The 18657-nt window shown below is 44.8% G+C and overlaps 1 protein-coding gene across 3 annotated transcripts in view; it reads left to right on the top strand.

The window, feature by feature from the left end:
* Positions 1-336: 336 nt before the first annotated feature.
* Positions 337-18657, top strand: part of FAS (Fas cell surface death receptor) — a 38009-nt gene continuing 19688 nt past the window's right edge. For all 3 annotated transcript variants that reach the window (XR_005526365.1, XR_005526366.1, XM_039222005.1), the window contains exons 1-3: positions 337-434; positions 12975-13140; positions 17878-18015. Coding sequence is in view for 1 of the 3 variants with exons in the window: in XM_039222005.1 (XP_039077936.1) it covers positions 405-434; positions 12975-13140; positions 17878-18015 (334 nt within the window). In the remaining 2 variants the exon portion in view is untranslated. The remainder of the gene's footprint in view (positions 435-12974; positions 13141-17877; positions 18016-18657) is intronic.

Here is an 18657-nt window from a genome sequence, read left to right as displayed (position 1 = left end):
GCTCTCACAAGGACGGCGACACGGCCCTCGGGGTCCTTACCTGAATCCCGCCCTCCGGCCGCTCGCGGAAACGCCTCCGCGCGGGGAATGCCCGTCTGTGCAACCGAGCCTGACCGCTCCCTGCGCCTCCCTCCCGCCGCCCCTGCCCCGGGCTCTCCCCGGCCGGGCTTCCCCCTGCGCCCCGGCTCCGGGACGGTCTCGGGGAGCCGCGGCGGGGCGCGCGCAGGTGCTCGGGGACTTCCGGGGCGCGGGGAGCGCGGTCGGGGCGGGGCGGGGCGGGGAGCGCCTTCCCTAGCTGGCGGGGCCCGGGGAGGGGCCAGGCGGCGGTCACTCCTCCCGGGCCCCGGGGCGGCGGCGCTCGCTCTCGCGGGGTCTCGGGCGCGCCGGCTGGGCGCTCCGCAGCCATGAGGGGGCCCTGGGCCGTCCGCTGTCTGGTGAGTCCGCGGCTGCGGGGCGCACGGCGGGGGCGGCGCGGGGGTTCTGCGGGCGCGCGGGGTCCGGGAGCCGCCCCCGCCCCGCGGACGCGGGACGAGGAGAGGTGCTGGGGACGGGCGCTGCGCGTCCGGCTCGCGGACGGGTGGCTGCGCGCGTCGGGCCCGGGGACCGACCCCGCGCGCTCCGCCGCGGCTCCCGGATTTCGGGCAGAAAGCGGGCTCCCGGGTGGTGGGGAAACCCGAGGCTGCGGACCAAAGCGTTTCGGTCTCGGAAAAGTTATCTTGGGGCTGAATGCGCCTCTGGAGGTTTGTGACTTTCTTACCAGGGCGCAGAAAAAGAAACTGGTTTTGTTTCCCTTCCGGGAATCCCTCTCCTTAAGACTGTGTGAGTCAGTGTCTCAGGTTTGTGTCTTCTCCCCTCTCTTTTCCATTTGCCCTTTTCTTCTTGCAACCTCGCCCCGCTGGCACCCCCTGCCGCGTCTGTCACACACACACACCCCATCCCCCCGGCGGGAGGTGGTACCGGCTCCCAGCACCCGGCGGCGCGTACTCGGCCTCGAACCCCCGGCAGCAGCCCCCTCTTGGGGAGAGTCCCCAAGCTCAGAAATGCCAGCCTGGTGACCAATGGAAGGGACTTGGATCATTTGAGCTCCGAAGCCCGTGGGAATCCACAGATTCACGTTCTCTCCGGACTCACCCAAGCTCTCAGCACCGTGATGGGACCGCTTATAAATGCCACCCCAGGCCAGTCTCACGGCGGGTGCGGGCTGCGAGGATGCCTTCAGCTCCATTTCACAGATGGCGAAATGGAGACCAGAAGGCTCACATAGTGCTCCTGCGATCCCACAGCGCGTGTAAGGGGCAGAACTGGGCCTTGAGTTAGAGCTATTTCCAAAGTCCAGGTAACTTGTTGCCGGGACCTGGTGTCCAGACCACACCAAAAGTTGAAGTGAAAAGGCAGTGATGTCTGGAACCATCTTCTGATAGGGGGTGGGGAAGTTGGGGGGCGGCGGAGAAACCATCAACAACAACTCACTGGCCCTTTCGGAAGTAATGTGCAATATTTGGGTTCCTTTAGAAACTCTCTTAGAGAAAATTTAAGATTCGAAATTGGACTATTTGTACAAATCAGACCACACTCTCTTCTTCCTATCCTTAACCACTGCTTTATCGCATTGTTAGTTGTTTTTGCAAAATCTCTCTCAGTTCTTGGGACAGAGGTACTAGTAAGTGTAGCAAATTATCCAAGCCCAGAAGAGCTTTGTTTTTACGTCGTATACTATAGCCTCTTTGCCAGAGGAAAGAATGCAGACACAAATACCTGTGTGTATTTGTATATACCTATTATTATAATACCTGTAGTGAGTAAAATATTTATTATAGTTACATATAATATATGGCCTAGCGGATTAAGAAATTTTAGGTTCATTAAGTAAAGTTTGTAAATGCAGACGAATAAGGAACAAAAAAGCTGACATAACCGAGGCAATCGCTGTCTACATTTTGTGGTGTGTATTCCGTGTCGCCCCTCTAACATGGCTCTTAAATTGCATTACACAGAATCCTGCCTGGCGCCCACTACTTGCCCAGTAGCACACCTGTATTCTTCAAGAAACTTCTACACCATCATGTCACCTCGTGTTTACAGCAAACGCTGGCTTTTGTGCCTTTGCATGTAGTAGGGCTGACGCGAGAATGAGAAAATGGCAGTAGGAATGTGCCTTACGTGGAACCCAGAAGCAGATTCTGTTTAACCTTGGCAGTGGGCTGGGAGTAGATGGAAGGGAGCTGTGTCTCATGTACGCTTTTCCTCAAATTTTTTCCAGTCTTCTCGTGTCTGTTGCTACCGGTGGTCCGCAGATGCGCCCATCCCTTACCTCTTTATACCTTCTTGGAGTTCGTTTTCTCTCCTCTAGCTTCTCCCTGCTGTCTCTGTGGCGCTTACAACAAATAAGTTTGAAATCCGCAAACAATTCCCGAGTGTCTACAGGAGACAGAAAAAGAGTCCAACCTAAGTTAGAAATTTGTCTAAGAGCTGTGGGCATATGGCTCACTTGTTTCCTTCCTTTCTTCTCTTCTTTTCTATTCTTTCTTTTTTTTCTTCTTTTTTTTTTTTTTTTTTTTAGCATACGGCTCTGGTAGGTTTTATCTTGTACTGTTGAGGTCTGTGGTCAGGCAAGTACTAGATACACAGTTTTTTCTATGTTTCTTAGAGCAGTTGTCTTAAAATTATGGCCAAGGGAAAGGAGACAGCATTTGAAAAGAAACCAGTGTATTTATAAGGAATCCTATGGAAGATGTTTAGTGGCAAAGTAAAGAACAATTGCTAATTTATAATTTAATCATCTCCTTAAACCAACCTAAGAAACATGAAAAGAGTTGTAGTGTGTGGTTTTTTTTATTTTTAAATTTTGTATATTTTTTTCTTTGAGAGACAGAGTGTATGTGAGCAGGGGAGAGGGACAGAGAGAGAGAGAGAGTGTGTGTGTGTACGAAGCAGGCTCCATGCAGTCAGCACAGAGCCCCATGAAGGCTCCATCCCACAACCTGGTATCATGACCTGAGCCAAAATCAAGAGTCAGACACTCAAGCAACTGAGCCACCTAGGCGCCCCCTTTTTGTATTTTTAATCTAATTTATTTTATTTTATCAGTTTATTATTTTTAATCTTTTAACAGTGATTTATTTATTTTGAGAGAGAAAGAGTGTGACCGGGGGAGGGGTAGAGAGAGATGAAGAGAGAAATCCCAAGTAGTCTCCACCCCGTCAGCGCAGACCCCACTGCAGGGCTCCATCTCACCAACTGCAAGATCATGACCTGAGCCAAAATCAAGAGTCCGAGACCCTTAACACACTGAGCCACCCAGGCGCCACTATTTTATTTTTTTTTTTAATGCAATGTGCTTTTGAATGGGTTTTACTTGTATCACAGTAGAGTTGAAAAATTTTTTGAATGAAACAAAATTATGAACTATAATTTAAAACAACCACCAGGATGTAAAAACACAGATTTGTAAATGGTGGCCAGATTGAGAGGCAGAAATGACATTACTGCCCGGAGCCCATCAGGGTCCCAGTCTAGCTCTAATGAGATGACAGCTGCCTCCTCTCATCCATCTCTGACATAGTCACCACCCCCCGTGGCAAATGAGAGTTTAAAAATTTAGAAAGCTAAATTTTAGTTCCTACCCTAAGTTTAGAGGGGGAAAGGCCAAACAGTAAGAGGCAGAGGGAACCCAGCATTTGGATGTAAGTCTCTGAGACACTTGACAAGTAATTTATTTCTAAACGGCTCTTGGAATAGACCTGCCAGTATTTGGAAGGAATCTCTCAGAAGGCTAGGGAAGCCAGATGACTCAAAATAAACAACATTGAAGAGATGTCTAAAAACCTGAATAAGGAAATCCCCGGGTCGAAAACCCCTAATGAATGAAGTGCCTTTGGGTAAATTATCTTGGGCCCCAAAAGTCCCTCCTGAGCACATGTTTTGTAATAGGTATCAAAGATGCTTACCTTACTATGAAAACTCACAAAGGGGCTTATTTAAAAAGTGGACCCATAAGACAAAAAGCAAGGCGAAACCAAATTTAGGACAGTAAATCTCTTTCTTCCCTTTAAGTAGGTACAGAGAAAGAAATTGACTATATGATGTGAAACAAAAAGTAATTCCGAGAACATAAAGCCACGTATTTTTTTAACCATCAAATACAAGCAGTTTTTATTTTATTTATGGCCTCTTAGTTTCATCTACACTTGCACAGAATTCCATGTTTCGCCAGTGGTGTTTATAGTCCTTTTTCTATCCTTTCTCAGGTACACAGTTTTTATCTTTTAATTGTTATTGGATGTGTTTACAGAGAGGGTGTTTATTCCGTGAACTTGGATTTCTATAGTGCTCATCACTTATTATTTTATTTGTTACTTTGTAATAATCTATTGTTCTAAAAAAAGAGAACATTTCTAATTGGACTGGGATCAATCTCTATATATCTTATCACCAAAAACATTATTTGTAGAACCCCTGTCAGGACCTTAGTGCTGTATCCCTTTTGCTGTCTGTTATCCGTTCCCAAATGTGGGAAAACGGCATTTAACTACCTCAAAAGTCCTTTCCATTTATGGAAGGCCCCTGCTTTTCTTGAAAAATAAAAATAAAGCGCCGTTAGCTTCCTAATACCAGTTAAGTCTCTTCAACTCAATCTTAAACAAGAACAAAATTCAGTCGGGGCGCCTGGGTGGCTTAGTCGGTTAAGCGTCCGACTTTCGCTTAGGTCATGATCCCGCGGTTCGTGGGTTCGAGCCCCGCGTCGGGCTTTGTGCTGACTGCCAGCTCAGAGCCTGGAGCCTGTTTCAGTCTGTGACTCCCTCTCTCTCTGACCCTCCCCTGCTCACGCTGTCTCTCTCTGCTAGAAATAAATAAAATATTAAAAAAAAAAAAAAAAAGAACAAAATTCAGTCTACTTACCTACCTTTCTTTTCTTTGAAGTGAGACAGAAGTTGTAAAGCTCTGACTAGGGAGCCGCTGATCCCGGGAGTATGGGTAATACTGCCCCCGAAGGAAACGAGCTTGTCCTTGCCTTTGATCTCTGTTCCCGTCTTGTTTTGGAATGAACTTCTGTGCAACTATGAACTTTACACCGCTGCCACCTGTGGGCATTTAGAAACAGTGGTCTGTGTTGGACAACTGGCCCGAGTTCCACTACGTGTGAAGGTGATAGTGAATTTACTATGGACTCGGGCATTTTGAGCAAGGCCAGCCTTAGAAATGAGCAAATCTGGCTACAGGTCAGTGGGCAGACGCACTGAGCCCAGCAAGGCAAGCACACCTCCAGGGTTCGTGAACCTGTGAATCGGGATAAACTTGCAAACTTAGAATAAACTTGACCATGGAGTCATTAAGGACAGGCTGTCCACTGGTCAAGTCATGTAAGATTCTATATTTGTTCACCTCTGTATCCTGGGAGGCCATAAAAATAGAAGGTGTGAGAAATATCTATACTTTTGATTTCTGAGGGCAGAGATCTCGGAAGGGGGTGGGTGGAGACATATTCTCAGAGGGTGTGGATTATGCTCTTGCCCCGTGCTGATGATTGAACTTTGGTTTTTTGTCACCCTCACAAAAGAATCCTTGATCAAAGGACACTGTTTTTCATATGGATGTCTTAATAGATTTAAGCCTGATTTCAAAAATTGGGCTGACACTGCCCCAGACTATGTTTTTTTTAAGCCTATATGTATTGACACATACAGTGTATATTTATAGGAGTGTGTATTTTTTTTTTTTTTTTTTTTTTTTTAGGAAGGGGGGAAGCGTGGGAAGGGCAGAGAGAGAGAGAGAGAAAGCGAGAGAATCTTAAGCCTACTCCACATTCAGCACGGAGCCTGTTTCAGAGTTCACCCCCACAACCCTGGGATCATAAACCCGAGCCAAAATCAAGAGTGGGACGCTCAACTGATTGAGCCACCCAGGCGCCCCCTGTACGTACGTATTTTTAATATTAGTTGCTACCTAAATGGTGGAGGATTTGGGTTTCTCATGAAAAGTGGGAGACCTGGGCCCACATGCCAATGGCCCCTACTCCCCAGCCCTCCGGTCCAGGCGGCCTCTCTTCCCCATTGCCTCTTACACGTGGACGCCTTAACTTCTATGCTTCTCCTTTGACCCCCTGGGCATTTAAGGACTCCAGGCTCTCATTTAGAATTTTGTAGCCCTCCGTTTATGTTTCCTCCATCAAAGGTGACTTCCCTTCCTTCAGGCCTATTTCTGGAAGGGTGGTTATTTCTCCAGGAGACTTTTTCAAGTGCAGAGCACACAGGCTGTTGGTCTGTGAAGCTCTCAACTTGTCACTTGTCAATGCCACGGCTTGCTCCCCTCAGAGCTTCCTCTAGGACCACAGCATAGTAAACATGCACATGACTGAGAACTTGCTGAAGATGACCAGAAGGAGGGCCTCATCCTCAGAGACAACTGATTCCTTAAGTCTGCGGTGGGACCTGCACATTATTATTATTTTCTTAATGCATCACTACATGATTCTGATCTCCGTCACGGTTTTGAAAACGATTTTACTAACTCTAGTCAAAATCTAATCTCAGGTAGAACTTTCTAGATGTCCTCATTTTATTGTGTTTATTGCTTGATCACTCGGAGATCTTGCCAGTCCCTTACCCACACCCCACACCCCCGCCTCAACTCTTTCTCTCTCTCTCTCGGTCTCCCCAGTAGCTGACCTTAAGAAAGAAAGAAGACACTCCTGGCATCAGATTTCCATGTGTATTTTTATTTATACTGTTTGAAAAAATAAGGAATGGAATCTTCCCTCATCTCTTTCATGTAGAAAAATTTATTTTATTTATCTACACCTCTGTGTTTCAGTAATGTACCTACTAAAAAAGGGCATTACTGTTGCCTGATTTTTTTTTTTACACAAATACATCAGAGATGCTTTTCATCATTGGAAATAGTGGACTGGCCATGGCCTCTATAGGACATCTTTCTCCTCATGTGTTTTATTTAAGTAACTAAACGTCAAAAAAACAAGCAAGGAAGCAGAATTAAACTGTTGAGCTTCATTTTTTACTCCATTTATATCCTCAGCAGCAGGGGACAGTGTTTAGTGTTGAAAAAGTTCATACTCTTCCAATGCATCTGTTACTCATTCTTGCCATTCAACGGCGACCATTTTTCACCACCTCACAAAAATTATTTTCCTGTTTGCTTTCAACTTCACTAAGAACAGAAAAAAAAAGTTGCTTTTTTTTTCCACTTCCTTTTCAAATCCTGCCTCCTCTCTCAAGGGTTGTTGATTTCTTTGGAGTAATCCAAAGGGGATTCCCAGTTCCTTCCAGTAGCTTGGTTAAGATCTCGAGTGTTTGCAAGTCCTGGCAACGTGTGGACAGCTTGTCAGACTGGGGTGAGGTAGGTGATGTGGGGCCATCATCAATTTCCGGGTTGGGCTCTGCCCGCCTCCATTCTTGTATTGGGTGTCCTGGTTGGCTGTGAAGAGTGATCCATCACTGAGACAGATGACTAATGACTATCCAATTTTAATCTCTCAGTTTTTTATCATCTGATACAAGGAACAAACTCTCAGGCAGCCCTGTTTCTGAGTTTCATAGGGACCCCGTGCAAAGATTCTAGTGGGGGGAAGACTTGGCGTTCTTATTTGTGCATTGCAGACCCTAGCCCTTGCAAGGGACCTGAGACCCAGAGGGCTTCGTGCCTGTTCTGAGAAACTCAGCACCCAAATTGGAGGAAAGGAAACGGAAACCCCACTTCTTCAGGAGCTGCAGACCAGGATGTGAATTTCACCTTTTGTGCCAGCCAGAACCCCAGCCTTGGGGGTCCCTTCCTGCCTCCGTTTTCTCAGACTTGGGACTGACTCTGGTTCTCAAAGACCTCCTTCCCCGACCCTCAATAGGCATTTCCTTTGAAGATTCTTTGTATAATTAACACACAGGCTTGTCAACAACAATCTGAAAACACACTGAGTTGTTTGTGTGCCTAAATGGAGTAGAAGCAATAAGGAAACCATTTTACAAACCTAAAACAGCCCAGATTTAGGTCAGGAGTGCTGAGTTTTCCCTTGGCCATTCCTAGATTATTGGACAAGTCATTTCATGTGCTCTGGACACAGCTTCCTCAACTATAAAATAAGACAGCAGGGGGCGCCTGGATGGCTGCATCAGTTAAGCGTCCAACTCTTGGTTTCGGTTTAGGTCACAATCTCAGGGTTCATAGGATCGAGCCCCATTTCGGACTCCACACGGACAGTGTGAAGCCTGCTTGGGATTCTCTCTTCCTTTTTCTCTGCCCTCCCCTCACCCACTCTCTCAATAAATAAAGAAACGTAAAATAAGATAAGATAAAAAAAAAAAAAGACAGTAAGAATTCCTCATGCCAAGGCTTGTTGTAACTACCACGAAGAGAAACATGTTGATGAACTCTGTGCCAGGCCAGGCAAATGCCCTGTGGCAGGTGGGAAACCGCCTTTCAAGGGACTGGAGCTCTCATTCCACATTTTCATGGATAATTCAGGAAAGAGAGAAACAAATATTCTGATTTGCAGAAAATAGTAAAATCCAAGGGCTCCTGGGTGGCTCAGTCAGTTAAGCATCCGACTTCAGCTCAGGTCATGATCTCATGGTTTGTGAGTCCGAGCCCTGAGTCAGGCCCTGTGCTGACAGCTCAGAACCTGGAGCCTGCTTCAGATTCTGTGTCTCCCTCTCTCTCTCTGCTCCTCCTCCACTCATGCTGTGTGTGTGTGTGTGTGTGTGTGTGTGTGTGTGTGTGTGTGTCTCAGAATAAATAAACATTGAAAATTTAAAAAAAAAATTAAAGTGGTAGACTTTGGTAAAGCAGATTGTCCTCCCCAATGTGGGTGAGCTTTATCCAATCAGTTGAAGGCCTTAACAGCACAGAGGCTGCAGACCTTGAGGAAGAAGAAATTCTGCCTCCAGACTTGAACTGGAGTCAGCTCTTCCTGACTCCCCTGGTTGACTTACCCCATCAGATTTTGGACTTGCCAAGTCCCCACCCCCCCTCAAACCTATTTCTCTGGAGAACCCTGACGAACACAGCGCACTTACACATAATCTGTATGAGAGTAGAGCCTTTGTGTGTTCACTGTTCTGTTCCAGGCACCTGTCTGGTACATAGTAGGTACCCAACAAAGTATTGGCTCAGTTAATGGATTAGTGGATTAGCAAGTCTTCCCAGCAGAACACACAGCCGAGGTCCTCTGACTTTCTCATCTCTAGGATGATGGAAATGTAAAACGACTTTTACTTTTCATTGTTTCCCATTTGGTTATCATCTAACTTAGTTTCTTCATATTTCAGACCTTTAATTTAACCCGTTTTCTGGCCTTTTTGGCTTTTCTGAAAACAATTTTTTTTTGAGAACTCAGATCATTTAGTTCTTTGTGGGTTTCCTGCCTTGTCACAGTCCAAATGGCCCAGTTCCTGCCTGGACAGTTTGGGTTAAATCTTTGCATACTGCAAATTTGAGTTAATGCAACTATCAGAAAGGAAATACAAGCTGTATGGAGCACGGGGTATGGCCTGAGTCACATTATGTACCAGTCACTGCCTGCCCTTCATATCAGCTTCCTTTTTCTTACTTAATGTAATTCTCTGAGGCTGACTTGAGTCAGAAATACGTTCAGACATGAGATGAGATGGTGCTGATGTCTGTGCTTGCGGCCAGTGATATTTGTGTCTTTCGATGTTCCACCCCATGTTTTTTACATCTCTCAAATTCTGGGTGGATTTTGGACAGTGGATTTTGATTTCCAATGAAACACTTCAAAACTCGGGCATCTGGGCGGCTCAGTCAGTTAAGCGTCTGACTCTTCCTTTCGGCCCAGGTCATGATCTCACAGTTTTGTGAGTTCGAGCCCTATGTTGGTCTCTGTGCTGGCAGCATGGAGCCTGCTTGGAATTCCCTCTCTCCCTCTCTTCCCATGCGCTGTCTCTTTCTCTCCCTGAAAATAAACAAATAAACTTAAAAAAGGAAAAAGAAGAAAGAAAAACTTTGAAATGAAAACGAAATGAGTTAGAGAGTACGTTTGTTTCAGACAGCTCTAGAAAGTTGACTACACGCGCCGTTCTCCAGGAATCGCACTCACATCACAGTCCACGCAGGTACGAGGCGCTGTACTATCCTGAGCACTTCTCGCTGAGCCAGGAATGACTTGTGGACCTGCTCATAATGCTGTGTCAGGAGTGCTGGGTGAAATGAGAATGCCAAAGAGGATGGGCACCCTGGGCATAGGGGACCCACACGCACACAGGATTGGGTACCAACTTTCAGTACTTTTCACTTGTCAACTTAAGCTAGCTCAATCCCCATCAATCTCTTCCAAACTTCAGCCTGTACCATTTTCTTCAGTTTCTGGTGGGAAAGCAGAGTAGAAAGAGGAAAGCAAGTGTTACTTGTGACCTCCGATAGGTCAGAGGCAGCTGATGATAGGAAAGATTTGCTTCTACTCAGTTTGGGTGCTTATATCCAGTCTTCTGTTATCTGTTGCAAACAGCACTTTCTGGTCTCTTCCCGCTGCAGCAAGATTTTTACACTGGGGCGAGACTTTGCAGGTGCTGACGATGTCTGGAATGTTAGATGGCTAGTATGTCTAATCCCTGACTATCAAATAGAACAACGAGACGATTTTGGAATAAGGATCCTAAAAATTTGTAAGGTTTTCATTGGAGAGCCTTTCCCATCTCAGCAATTAACACTCTGGTATGCTTAACGTCACATTACTATTTCCCAGCATGCCCTATTCAGTTACTGTGCATTAGCTTTTGACTCTCCGATCTAAAAGAGGGGCTGATATTAACAGGATGACAGAATGACCAGCAGGTAAAGTAAGAAGTGGGGAGCTGTCACCCGGAAAAGAGAGTTGGATGCTAATAAAGATCTTTGTTCAAAGTTGCACATTTTGATTAAGAAAAAGCTCATAGATTCAAATGTATTTTAAAAAATAAGAGGCATGCCGGGGCGCGTGGGTGGCTCAGTCAGTTAAGTGTCCAACTCATGATTTTGGCTCAGGTCAGATCTCAGGGTTCGTGAGTTCAGTCCGCGTGGCAGGCTCTTTACTGACAATGTGGAACCTGCCTGGCACTCTCTCTCTCCCTGTCTCTCTGCCCCTCCCCCCACTCACTCTCTGTCTCTCACAAAATAAATAAATAAACTAAAAAAAATTAAAAAGTAAGGGTCATACCAATATAAAGTGTAAAACATCCCCAAATTATTAATGCACCACAGATAACCTGCCCGCATTCAAATCTGGTTTTGGAAACTTAATGCTCTTTTCTATCACAATCAATGTGGTTTTGTATTCTTAGAACCTGGCATATAGTAGGTGCTCAAGAAATGTCTGTCGGATTGAAGAGGCTGTAAAGCCAGCATATTTAGGCATTATTCCTCTGAGCTGAGTTCCAGTGGTTCGTCGCATAGATGTGTTCATGTAGAAAGCAATACACATGTAGGCTGTAGCCTATGGTAAGCTGCCATGCCTCTTGGGTATAAGGAAGGAACACCGTGAAAGGTGTTTGGAGACTCAGACAAGTCTACCTTTTGCTGGCGAGAGACCCTGGTCGAGTGAGATATTTTCTTGGTATTTTGGTATCATTTGTTCTCTTGGAAGACTGAATTTTAGAAATGCATTTTTAAACACATCCATCCCAGGAGGAAAAGTGGGCACCCTCTTCTCCTTTACTTCCCCCTCCTTAGAGGTCCCACTGTATCCTGCGGTCTGAAGGGGACACAGGCTTTGGCGACAGGGGGAAGGGCTAGGAAGGAAGCGGTAGGGACTCGTGTGTAGCGGTTTATACATGAAGGACACTTAGTTCTCTTGACTCAGAAGATGCCAGTATTATTACTATACCATAAAGTGGGGAAAAAATAACATGTGTCATGAAAACAGTGAAAAATGACCTTAAAAAAGAGTTTAAATTTTTTGGATGCTTAGCAAGAGAATTTACATATTCCACCTAAAATGAGGGATTATTTATACTTATGGTTAGAAGCACCAAAAATACATCTATACAGAGAAAAGAATCAATCAGATACTGTCCCCAATGCCTCCATATATGTTGGGGGGTGTATTTTTCTAAGGAATTCTGGTCTGTAACTAAGATAAATTTGACACTAGTATCACTTAGACCGATGAACTTTTATCTCCAGAAGAAGGGAACTGAAAACAGATTAAAGATTGGTTCTCCCCTAGAAGAAGTCCATTTTTTTCCTGAACGAAGGTGAAGAAAATCCCATCGGATTCACTGTATAGTTGGACGGCCAGACAGGATTCCATCAAAACTGTTTGTTCTGTGGTTATGTATCAAGAGAAGAAATAGAACATGTCATAAACTAAGTACCAGATTTGGGAGAAACTATCCCTTCTCATCCTCCTAATAACCCTCCAAAACACACAGTGTTGTCGTCACTTATGAGTCAGGAAGTTGAAGGTCAGGGTGGCTTTATAACTTGGCTGAAGTCACACTTTTGGTGGCAGAGCTGGGAGTCACACCGCAGTCAATCATTTTGAAATTTAACGTTTTTTCCTACTCCACTGCGTTGTCCTCAGTAGAGCTTTATGACACTAACGGTAATGGTAGTTAAGAAAATCGTAATAATACCATTTATTGGGCACCTATTATGTACCAGAAATTGTGCGAAGAGCATGTTATCCCATTTAATTATCACAACAAACTCATGAAGAGGACAGTATTTCCACTTTAGATAAAGCAATGGAGACTCGGAGAATTTGAGGGACGTTAGTTACCCACAGTGACGGGGCCAGTAACTGGGGGCCAGGATTCACTTGAGTCCAGAGCCTTGGCTCGAGTCATCCATGATGCTGTTTCTAGAGTAGCCTGGATTGTCACACAATCGATGTGCTTCTTTTCCGGAGGTGAGTCAGCAGAAGGAGGCAGCCCCACGTGGGTTTTGCCTGCGTGACAGCAGATGTAACCATTTGGGGCAGCGTGACACTGCTTGACAAGTCAAGAAAGCTCTCCTATGCTTTTCCTTTTCAGATACTGACCTCTGTCGCTGGGCCATTGTTTAGAGGTAACAGTGCTCAAGTCACTGATGTCAACTCCAAGGTGTTGAAATGGAGTAAGAACGTTACGGAAGGGGAGTCTGGATGCAAGGAAGGTCTGCATCGCGGGAGCAAATTCTGCTGTCTGCCATGCCCTCCCGGTATGTTACGTGGGACGTCCCGCAGTTAGCCGGAAAATTGGGGTGAGGCGTTGCGTGGAGTAATCAGGGAGAAGGTATTTTTACAGTGCTTGGTTCTCCTGCATCAGAGCATGGCTGGAAAGCACAATTGGGAAATTACTTTCCTGACACTAATTTAGTTCAGCTTTATCCTGCTTGTTTGGTGCGGGTACGAATAAATACGATTTATGAATGGCAGGTATCTCTGAAGGGAGAGCGTTTCTTCAGCTCAATTTTTCGGCAGCAAAAGGAGGCCCGTGCGGATATTAAAGGTAATCGCAGGGGTGCCTGGGTGCCTCAGTCAGTTAAGCATCCCACTCTTGACTTCAGCTCAGGTCATGATCTCACAGTTCATGAGTTCGAGCCCCGCTGACAGCATGAAGCCTACTTGGGATTCTCTCTCTCCCTTTCTGCCCCTCCCCACTTGCTCTCTTTCTCTCAAAATAAATAAAAATAAACTTAAAGGGGCGCCTGGGTGGCTCAGTAGGTTAACCGTCGGACTTCGGCTCAGGTCATGATCTCACGGTTCATGGGTTTGAGCCCTACATTGGGCTCTGTGCTGACAGCTAGTTCAGAGCCTGGAGCCTGCTTCGGATTCTGTATTTCCCTCTCTCTCACCTTCTCCTGCTCACACTGTGTCTCTCTCTCTCAGAAATAAAACATTAAAAAAATACTTAAAAAAATAAACTTAAAAAAACTTATCACAATGGCACCGACTAAAATATATCATAATAGCTGTGGGGCTCCGAAAACAAGCGACCCCCTCCCTTCAGGGATGCGTCTAGCAATTCCCTTCAGTCAGAAGGTCTCTGAAGCCTGCAAAATACATTCAGCTGCAACTCGGTGAGCGAGAAAAGCAATGGACAAAAGCCAACAATTTTTTTAACACCAGTGTTTTGAAATGCAAACTAATTTCAGATCGGAAATCCTTTGCCCACGAGGAAATTAGAAGCTTAGGAAAACTGAATTGTGCAAACCTGGTGTTCAAACTGCAATAGCATTAACTGCTGTTTCCCGCAGGGATGAGCGTCCCCCCACCCTCACCTGCCCGGTGAAGTAAGACAGGAAGCTAAAGGGGAAAAGCACGTGGGTTGCTGCTGTAGATTCACAGAGCCAATACGGACTGTGCGTAGTACGTTTTCCGGAGGGTCTCCAGGCTTCCAGAACTCCAGCAGCTGAACAGGCTTCAGTCCTGTGTCCTGAGACCCTCCCAGTGTCCCTTGGGCTCCTGTCCAGTTTTTAATAACATTCGTGGAAAGTCTCCCTTAGAATCCCACCCATTTATACTTTAGCCTCCTTACGTGTATTTACTCTTCTCCAAATGGGAGTGAAGAATGGCTTCCTAGCTTCTTTATACCTTGTTAAACATCACCTCTGGGGCCCCTGAGTTAAGATCCTTACTCATATTTTTAAAGCTTAAGTTGCAAATTCAAACAAAGATAATAGGCACTGCGTATCAGACTGTCAAGAATTTTTTGTTTGATTTGCTTTGTTTTATTTTCTCTGAAGAAGTGCTTTCAGCCCTGCGGAATTTGCTTGTGAGATAAGAACTCTCATAAACCACGATTGGAATGTAAATTGTTACTGCCTTTTTAAGAAAGAAATTTGGACATTCGGATCAAAAACTTCAAAACCTTCATGCCTACTTGATACAGTAAAAAATTTATGGGGAAAAGGTCTTTTAAAATAGTCAAATGCAGGGGTGCCTCGATGGCTCAGTTGGTTAAGCGTCTGACTTCAGCTCAGGTGATAATCTCACAGCTCGAAAGTTTGAGCCCCTCATTGGGCTCTGTGCTGACAGCTCAGCCTGGAGCCTGCTTCGGATTCTGTGTCTCCCTCTCTCTCTCTGCCCCTCTCCTGCTTCTGCTCTCTCTCCCTCTCTCTCTCTTTCTCTCTCTCTGTCTCTCTCTCTCTCAAAAATAAATAAACATTAAAAATTTTTTAAAAATTGTCAAATGTAAAGGAAAAAATATTGTATGCATGACATTTCATTGTGGTACTCAGTGGTATGGGAGCAGTTACGTAAATTTGGGAGTATTCAAAAGTTGGAATGTCTCAGTCAAATATATCATGTTTTCTCATATATTTGTGACATGAGCCTCACCATATAAATTCCCTGAAGGGATTTCTTTTTTTTTTCTTTTAAAGTTTTCTTTATTTAAGTAATCTCTACACCAAATGTGGGGCTCGAACTCATGACCCTGAGATCAAGAGTTACATGCTTTTCCGACTGAGCCAGCAAAGTGCCCCCCTGAAGGGATTTCTAACTGATCTGCCAGCTGGATTACCTGTCTCTGCTCCGTCTCTAGGAATCCTGGGCAGCAGACTAATGCTCCACCCGTTCCTACTCCCTCTTGTTCAATTGTAGGCTTACTTCAAACTGCTTCCAGCTCTTTTTATGCTCATTGGTGTTGTGATATTCATGTGTAATTTAATCAACTATTAACAAACCCATGCAATATGAATGCAGAGAAAAGACATTTCATTTCTACGAAAACTCATTTGCATGTTTGCAGATTTCAGTAAAGGTGAGTTGCTAAAAGAATTGTTGATGAGCAAGCTGAGATCAAAATCAATGAAAGAATCACAAAGTCCTTAAGAGCCTTTCATACAAATTACTGGTATCTTTAAGGAGGTTTTTTCTCCATCAAAAAGAGGAAGAAAGGAAAGAAGGGAGGGAGAAAGGGGAAGAGTAAGGGAGGGAGGAAGGGGAAGAAGAACAATAAATGAGGCATTTTGGATGTCACTTAAGTGAGGAAGAATCTGGAATTATAATAACTTTCTTCTCTGCCACAAGACTGGCAAATGATTACACAGTTATATTTCATAAATTGAAATATTTACAGTATGTTTTTCAGTGCTTCTCTTTGTGAACTGACATTTTTGATTAACTGATCAAAAAGCCAGCCCTTCGCCATATCCAGTAAGAAGGATTCTGTGGTACAGTGCATACATTACACACACGCGCACACACACACACACACCCCATGTGCACATATACGCACGTGTATATATGCATGCATGTATGTAGGAACACACCAAAATGATAGTGAACCTCTCGGAGTGGTTGACATATAGGTGCTTTTTGGACGTCCCTAACTTTTCCAAATTCTCTACATTGAGCATGTGTACAGTCACATTCAGAAACGCTTGTATTTTAAAATCCGATTTTCAAGAAAACAACCGCTCATTTTTTATATTTTGATACATTTAGGTTGTGTACGTTGGAGGAGAACACTCTGGGTTTCTTGTATGCCTGTCATGCCCTAGACCTTGGGTTGAGCTTATCCTGCAAGGTAATCCACTAAAGAGGCCAATTCGTTTAGAAACCAGTATAATACTACCCCTGGCAAGCAATGAAACTTGAACTTTGGCTCGGTTTTCGTAAGCATTCCTATGATGTTATACAGCATTGTATTTGAATTTGAATTTGGTTCTGGGTTTTCACAGTTGGTTTATTTTTTTCTCTCGGCACATTATTGGCTTTGTTTATGATAATATTATCCGTGTTTAAAGTCCATAAGTTGATTATGTAGTATTTTGTTTTATCAGAAAGAATGCCATCGTGTTCCTATCCAGGACGGATAGCGTAACTTACTTTTGCTGTGCACATGCGTGTGGCAAACCAGGCTCCGCCTAGTCTTTTAATTAGTTATACCGTCAATAATTAGGGTCACGAGTCCTGCTTTCCTCTTAAGATTTCCCTTCTCTGGCCCCTGCCCTACAAAGCACTTACCCCCATGTTTTCCCCAGAGCACTTACCACCAGCTGACACCATATACTTATTTGTGTATTTATTTCCTGCTTCTTCCCTGGAAACAGGAAACCCTGGAAGATCTAGGCTTTGTCTTGTTTCCTGCAGCCTCACTGGCTCCTAGAATGTGCCGGGCATACAAATAAATCCTTATTAAATAAATCCTTAATAAATCCTGGTTAAATAAATGAATTTTCAGGAGAAAGCATGGTGTATAAAGCTTACTAGCACCAATACAGTGACTCACTTTATTTGTAAAGGAAATGTGAATATTATTTACAGTTGTGTGTATTAAGACAAGAAATCTGATAATAGATGTGGCCCTAAATACATTCATGTCTTCCCATCCGAATGTACTCTATTTCTTAATGGCAAAGGAACAGAAAGAAATTGAATGAATACCAACCTCTGACCTCCTTGCAAAAAAGTTGCTAGAGGCATTTCTTCAAGTGAATTTGGTCATCTTAACCTTTTAAAAATAAAAACCTTTTAAAAAAATATACACTCCTGGGGCGCCTGGGTGGCTCAGTCAGTTGAGTGTCCGACTTCGGCCCAGGTCATGATCTCACGGTTCGGGAGTTCGAGCCCCACGTTGCGCTCTCTGCTGATGGCTCAGAGCCTGGAGCCTGCTTCGGATTCTGTCTCCCTCTCTCTTTGCCCCTCCATCGCTCACGCTGTCTCTCTCACTCTCAAAAATAAATAAACATTACAAAATTTAAAAATACATACTCCTCTTGTTAATCATCCTATGTCTGTAGGCATGTTCCTTCCGTTGCTCTTTTAGCTTTAGTCTGGGAGGTATCCTGTCTGTTGACATGATTTTTACAATACCCTTCTCCCCCCTTGTGCTTATATTTCATCAGCCTAACAGCCCTGACCCCATTCTGTTGTCACACCTGCATGTCTCCCATGCTGTTCCACGACCACCTTGTGTTTAGACACTTGCTCTGTCTTCTCTCGGGCAGGCACACGAAAAGTTGCTGACTGTAAAGATGATGGGGGCCAACCATCCTGTACCTTCTGCAAAGAGGGGAGGGACTACACAGACAAGGACCATTTTTCTCCCAGATGCAGAAGATGTAGAATTTGTGATGGAGAGCACGGTAGGTGCCTTAAAAAGCAATCAAAGAAGACCAATCATGGGGCTCCATGGAGAACCATGCATAATCCAATTTGAAATTGGGGCCTCCTCTGGTACTAGGTTGGCTTACAGACAGGGGCCGGATGGAGCTGGCTTGGGGTGAGGCAGGACTAGGTACCAAGCTAATCACCTGTCTGCACATTTGTGCATCAAATCTAGGCAGTTCTCCCAGAATAACTAAATATGAACCTGGAGAACAAGCATCATCAGCTACAATCAAAACTGCATAGATTTTCCCCTGCCTTGATGTATGCTCTTGTAATGGCCCTCAAGAGTTCAGAAACCTTCTGAGAGAAGGACAGAAGAAACCAAGCGGTGCATGGGATGCTCCCCCTTCTCTGAGGATTGATTTTGTCTCGATCATTCCAACCGGGGACCTGAATTTTTACGGGTGTCCCATCTATTGTGAGAGCCCAGATTCAAATATAACAAACACTCCCAGTTTCCTTGGATATCAAGAAATCTCTGGACAGAACGCTTTTCTGTCACCATGCAGGCTCTAAAGCAATGTCTCTCAAAGGGGGCTTACGTTAGGGTCACCCAGGGAGCTATGAATCACTATCTATGTTACAAAAGGTGTGCCAGTTTCAGCGGTAGATCTCAA

The sequence above is a fragment of the Hyaena hyaena genome, unplaced genomic scaffold (genome assembly GCF_003009895.1).
Source record: "Hyaena hyaena isolate Hyena2069 unplaced genomic scaffold, ASM300989v1 scaffold_1038, whole genome shotgun sequence".
In the NCBI taxonomy this organism is placed as follows: domain Eukaryota; kingdom Metazoa; phylum Chordata; class Mammalia; order Carnivora; family Hyaenidae; genus Hyaena; species Hyaena hyaena.
The sequence above is the reverse complement of the archived record's forward strand: the minus strand, read 5'-3'. Positions and strand labels throughout refer to the sequence as shown.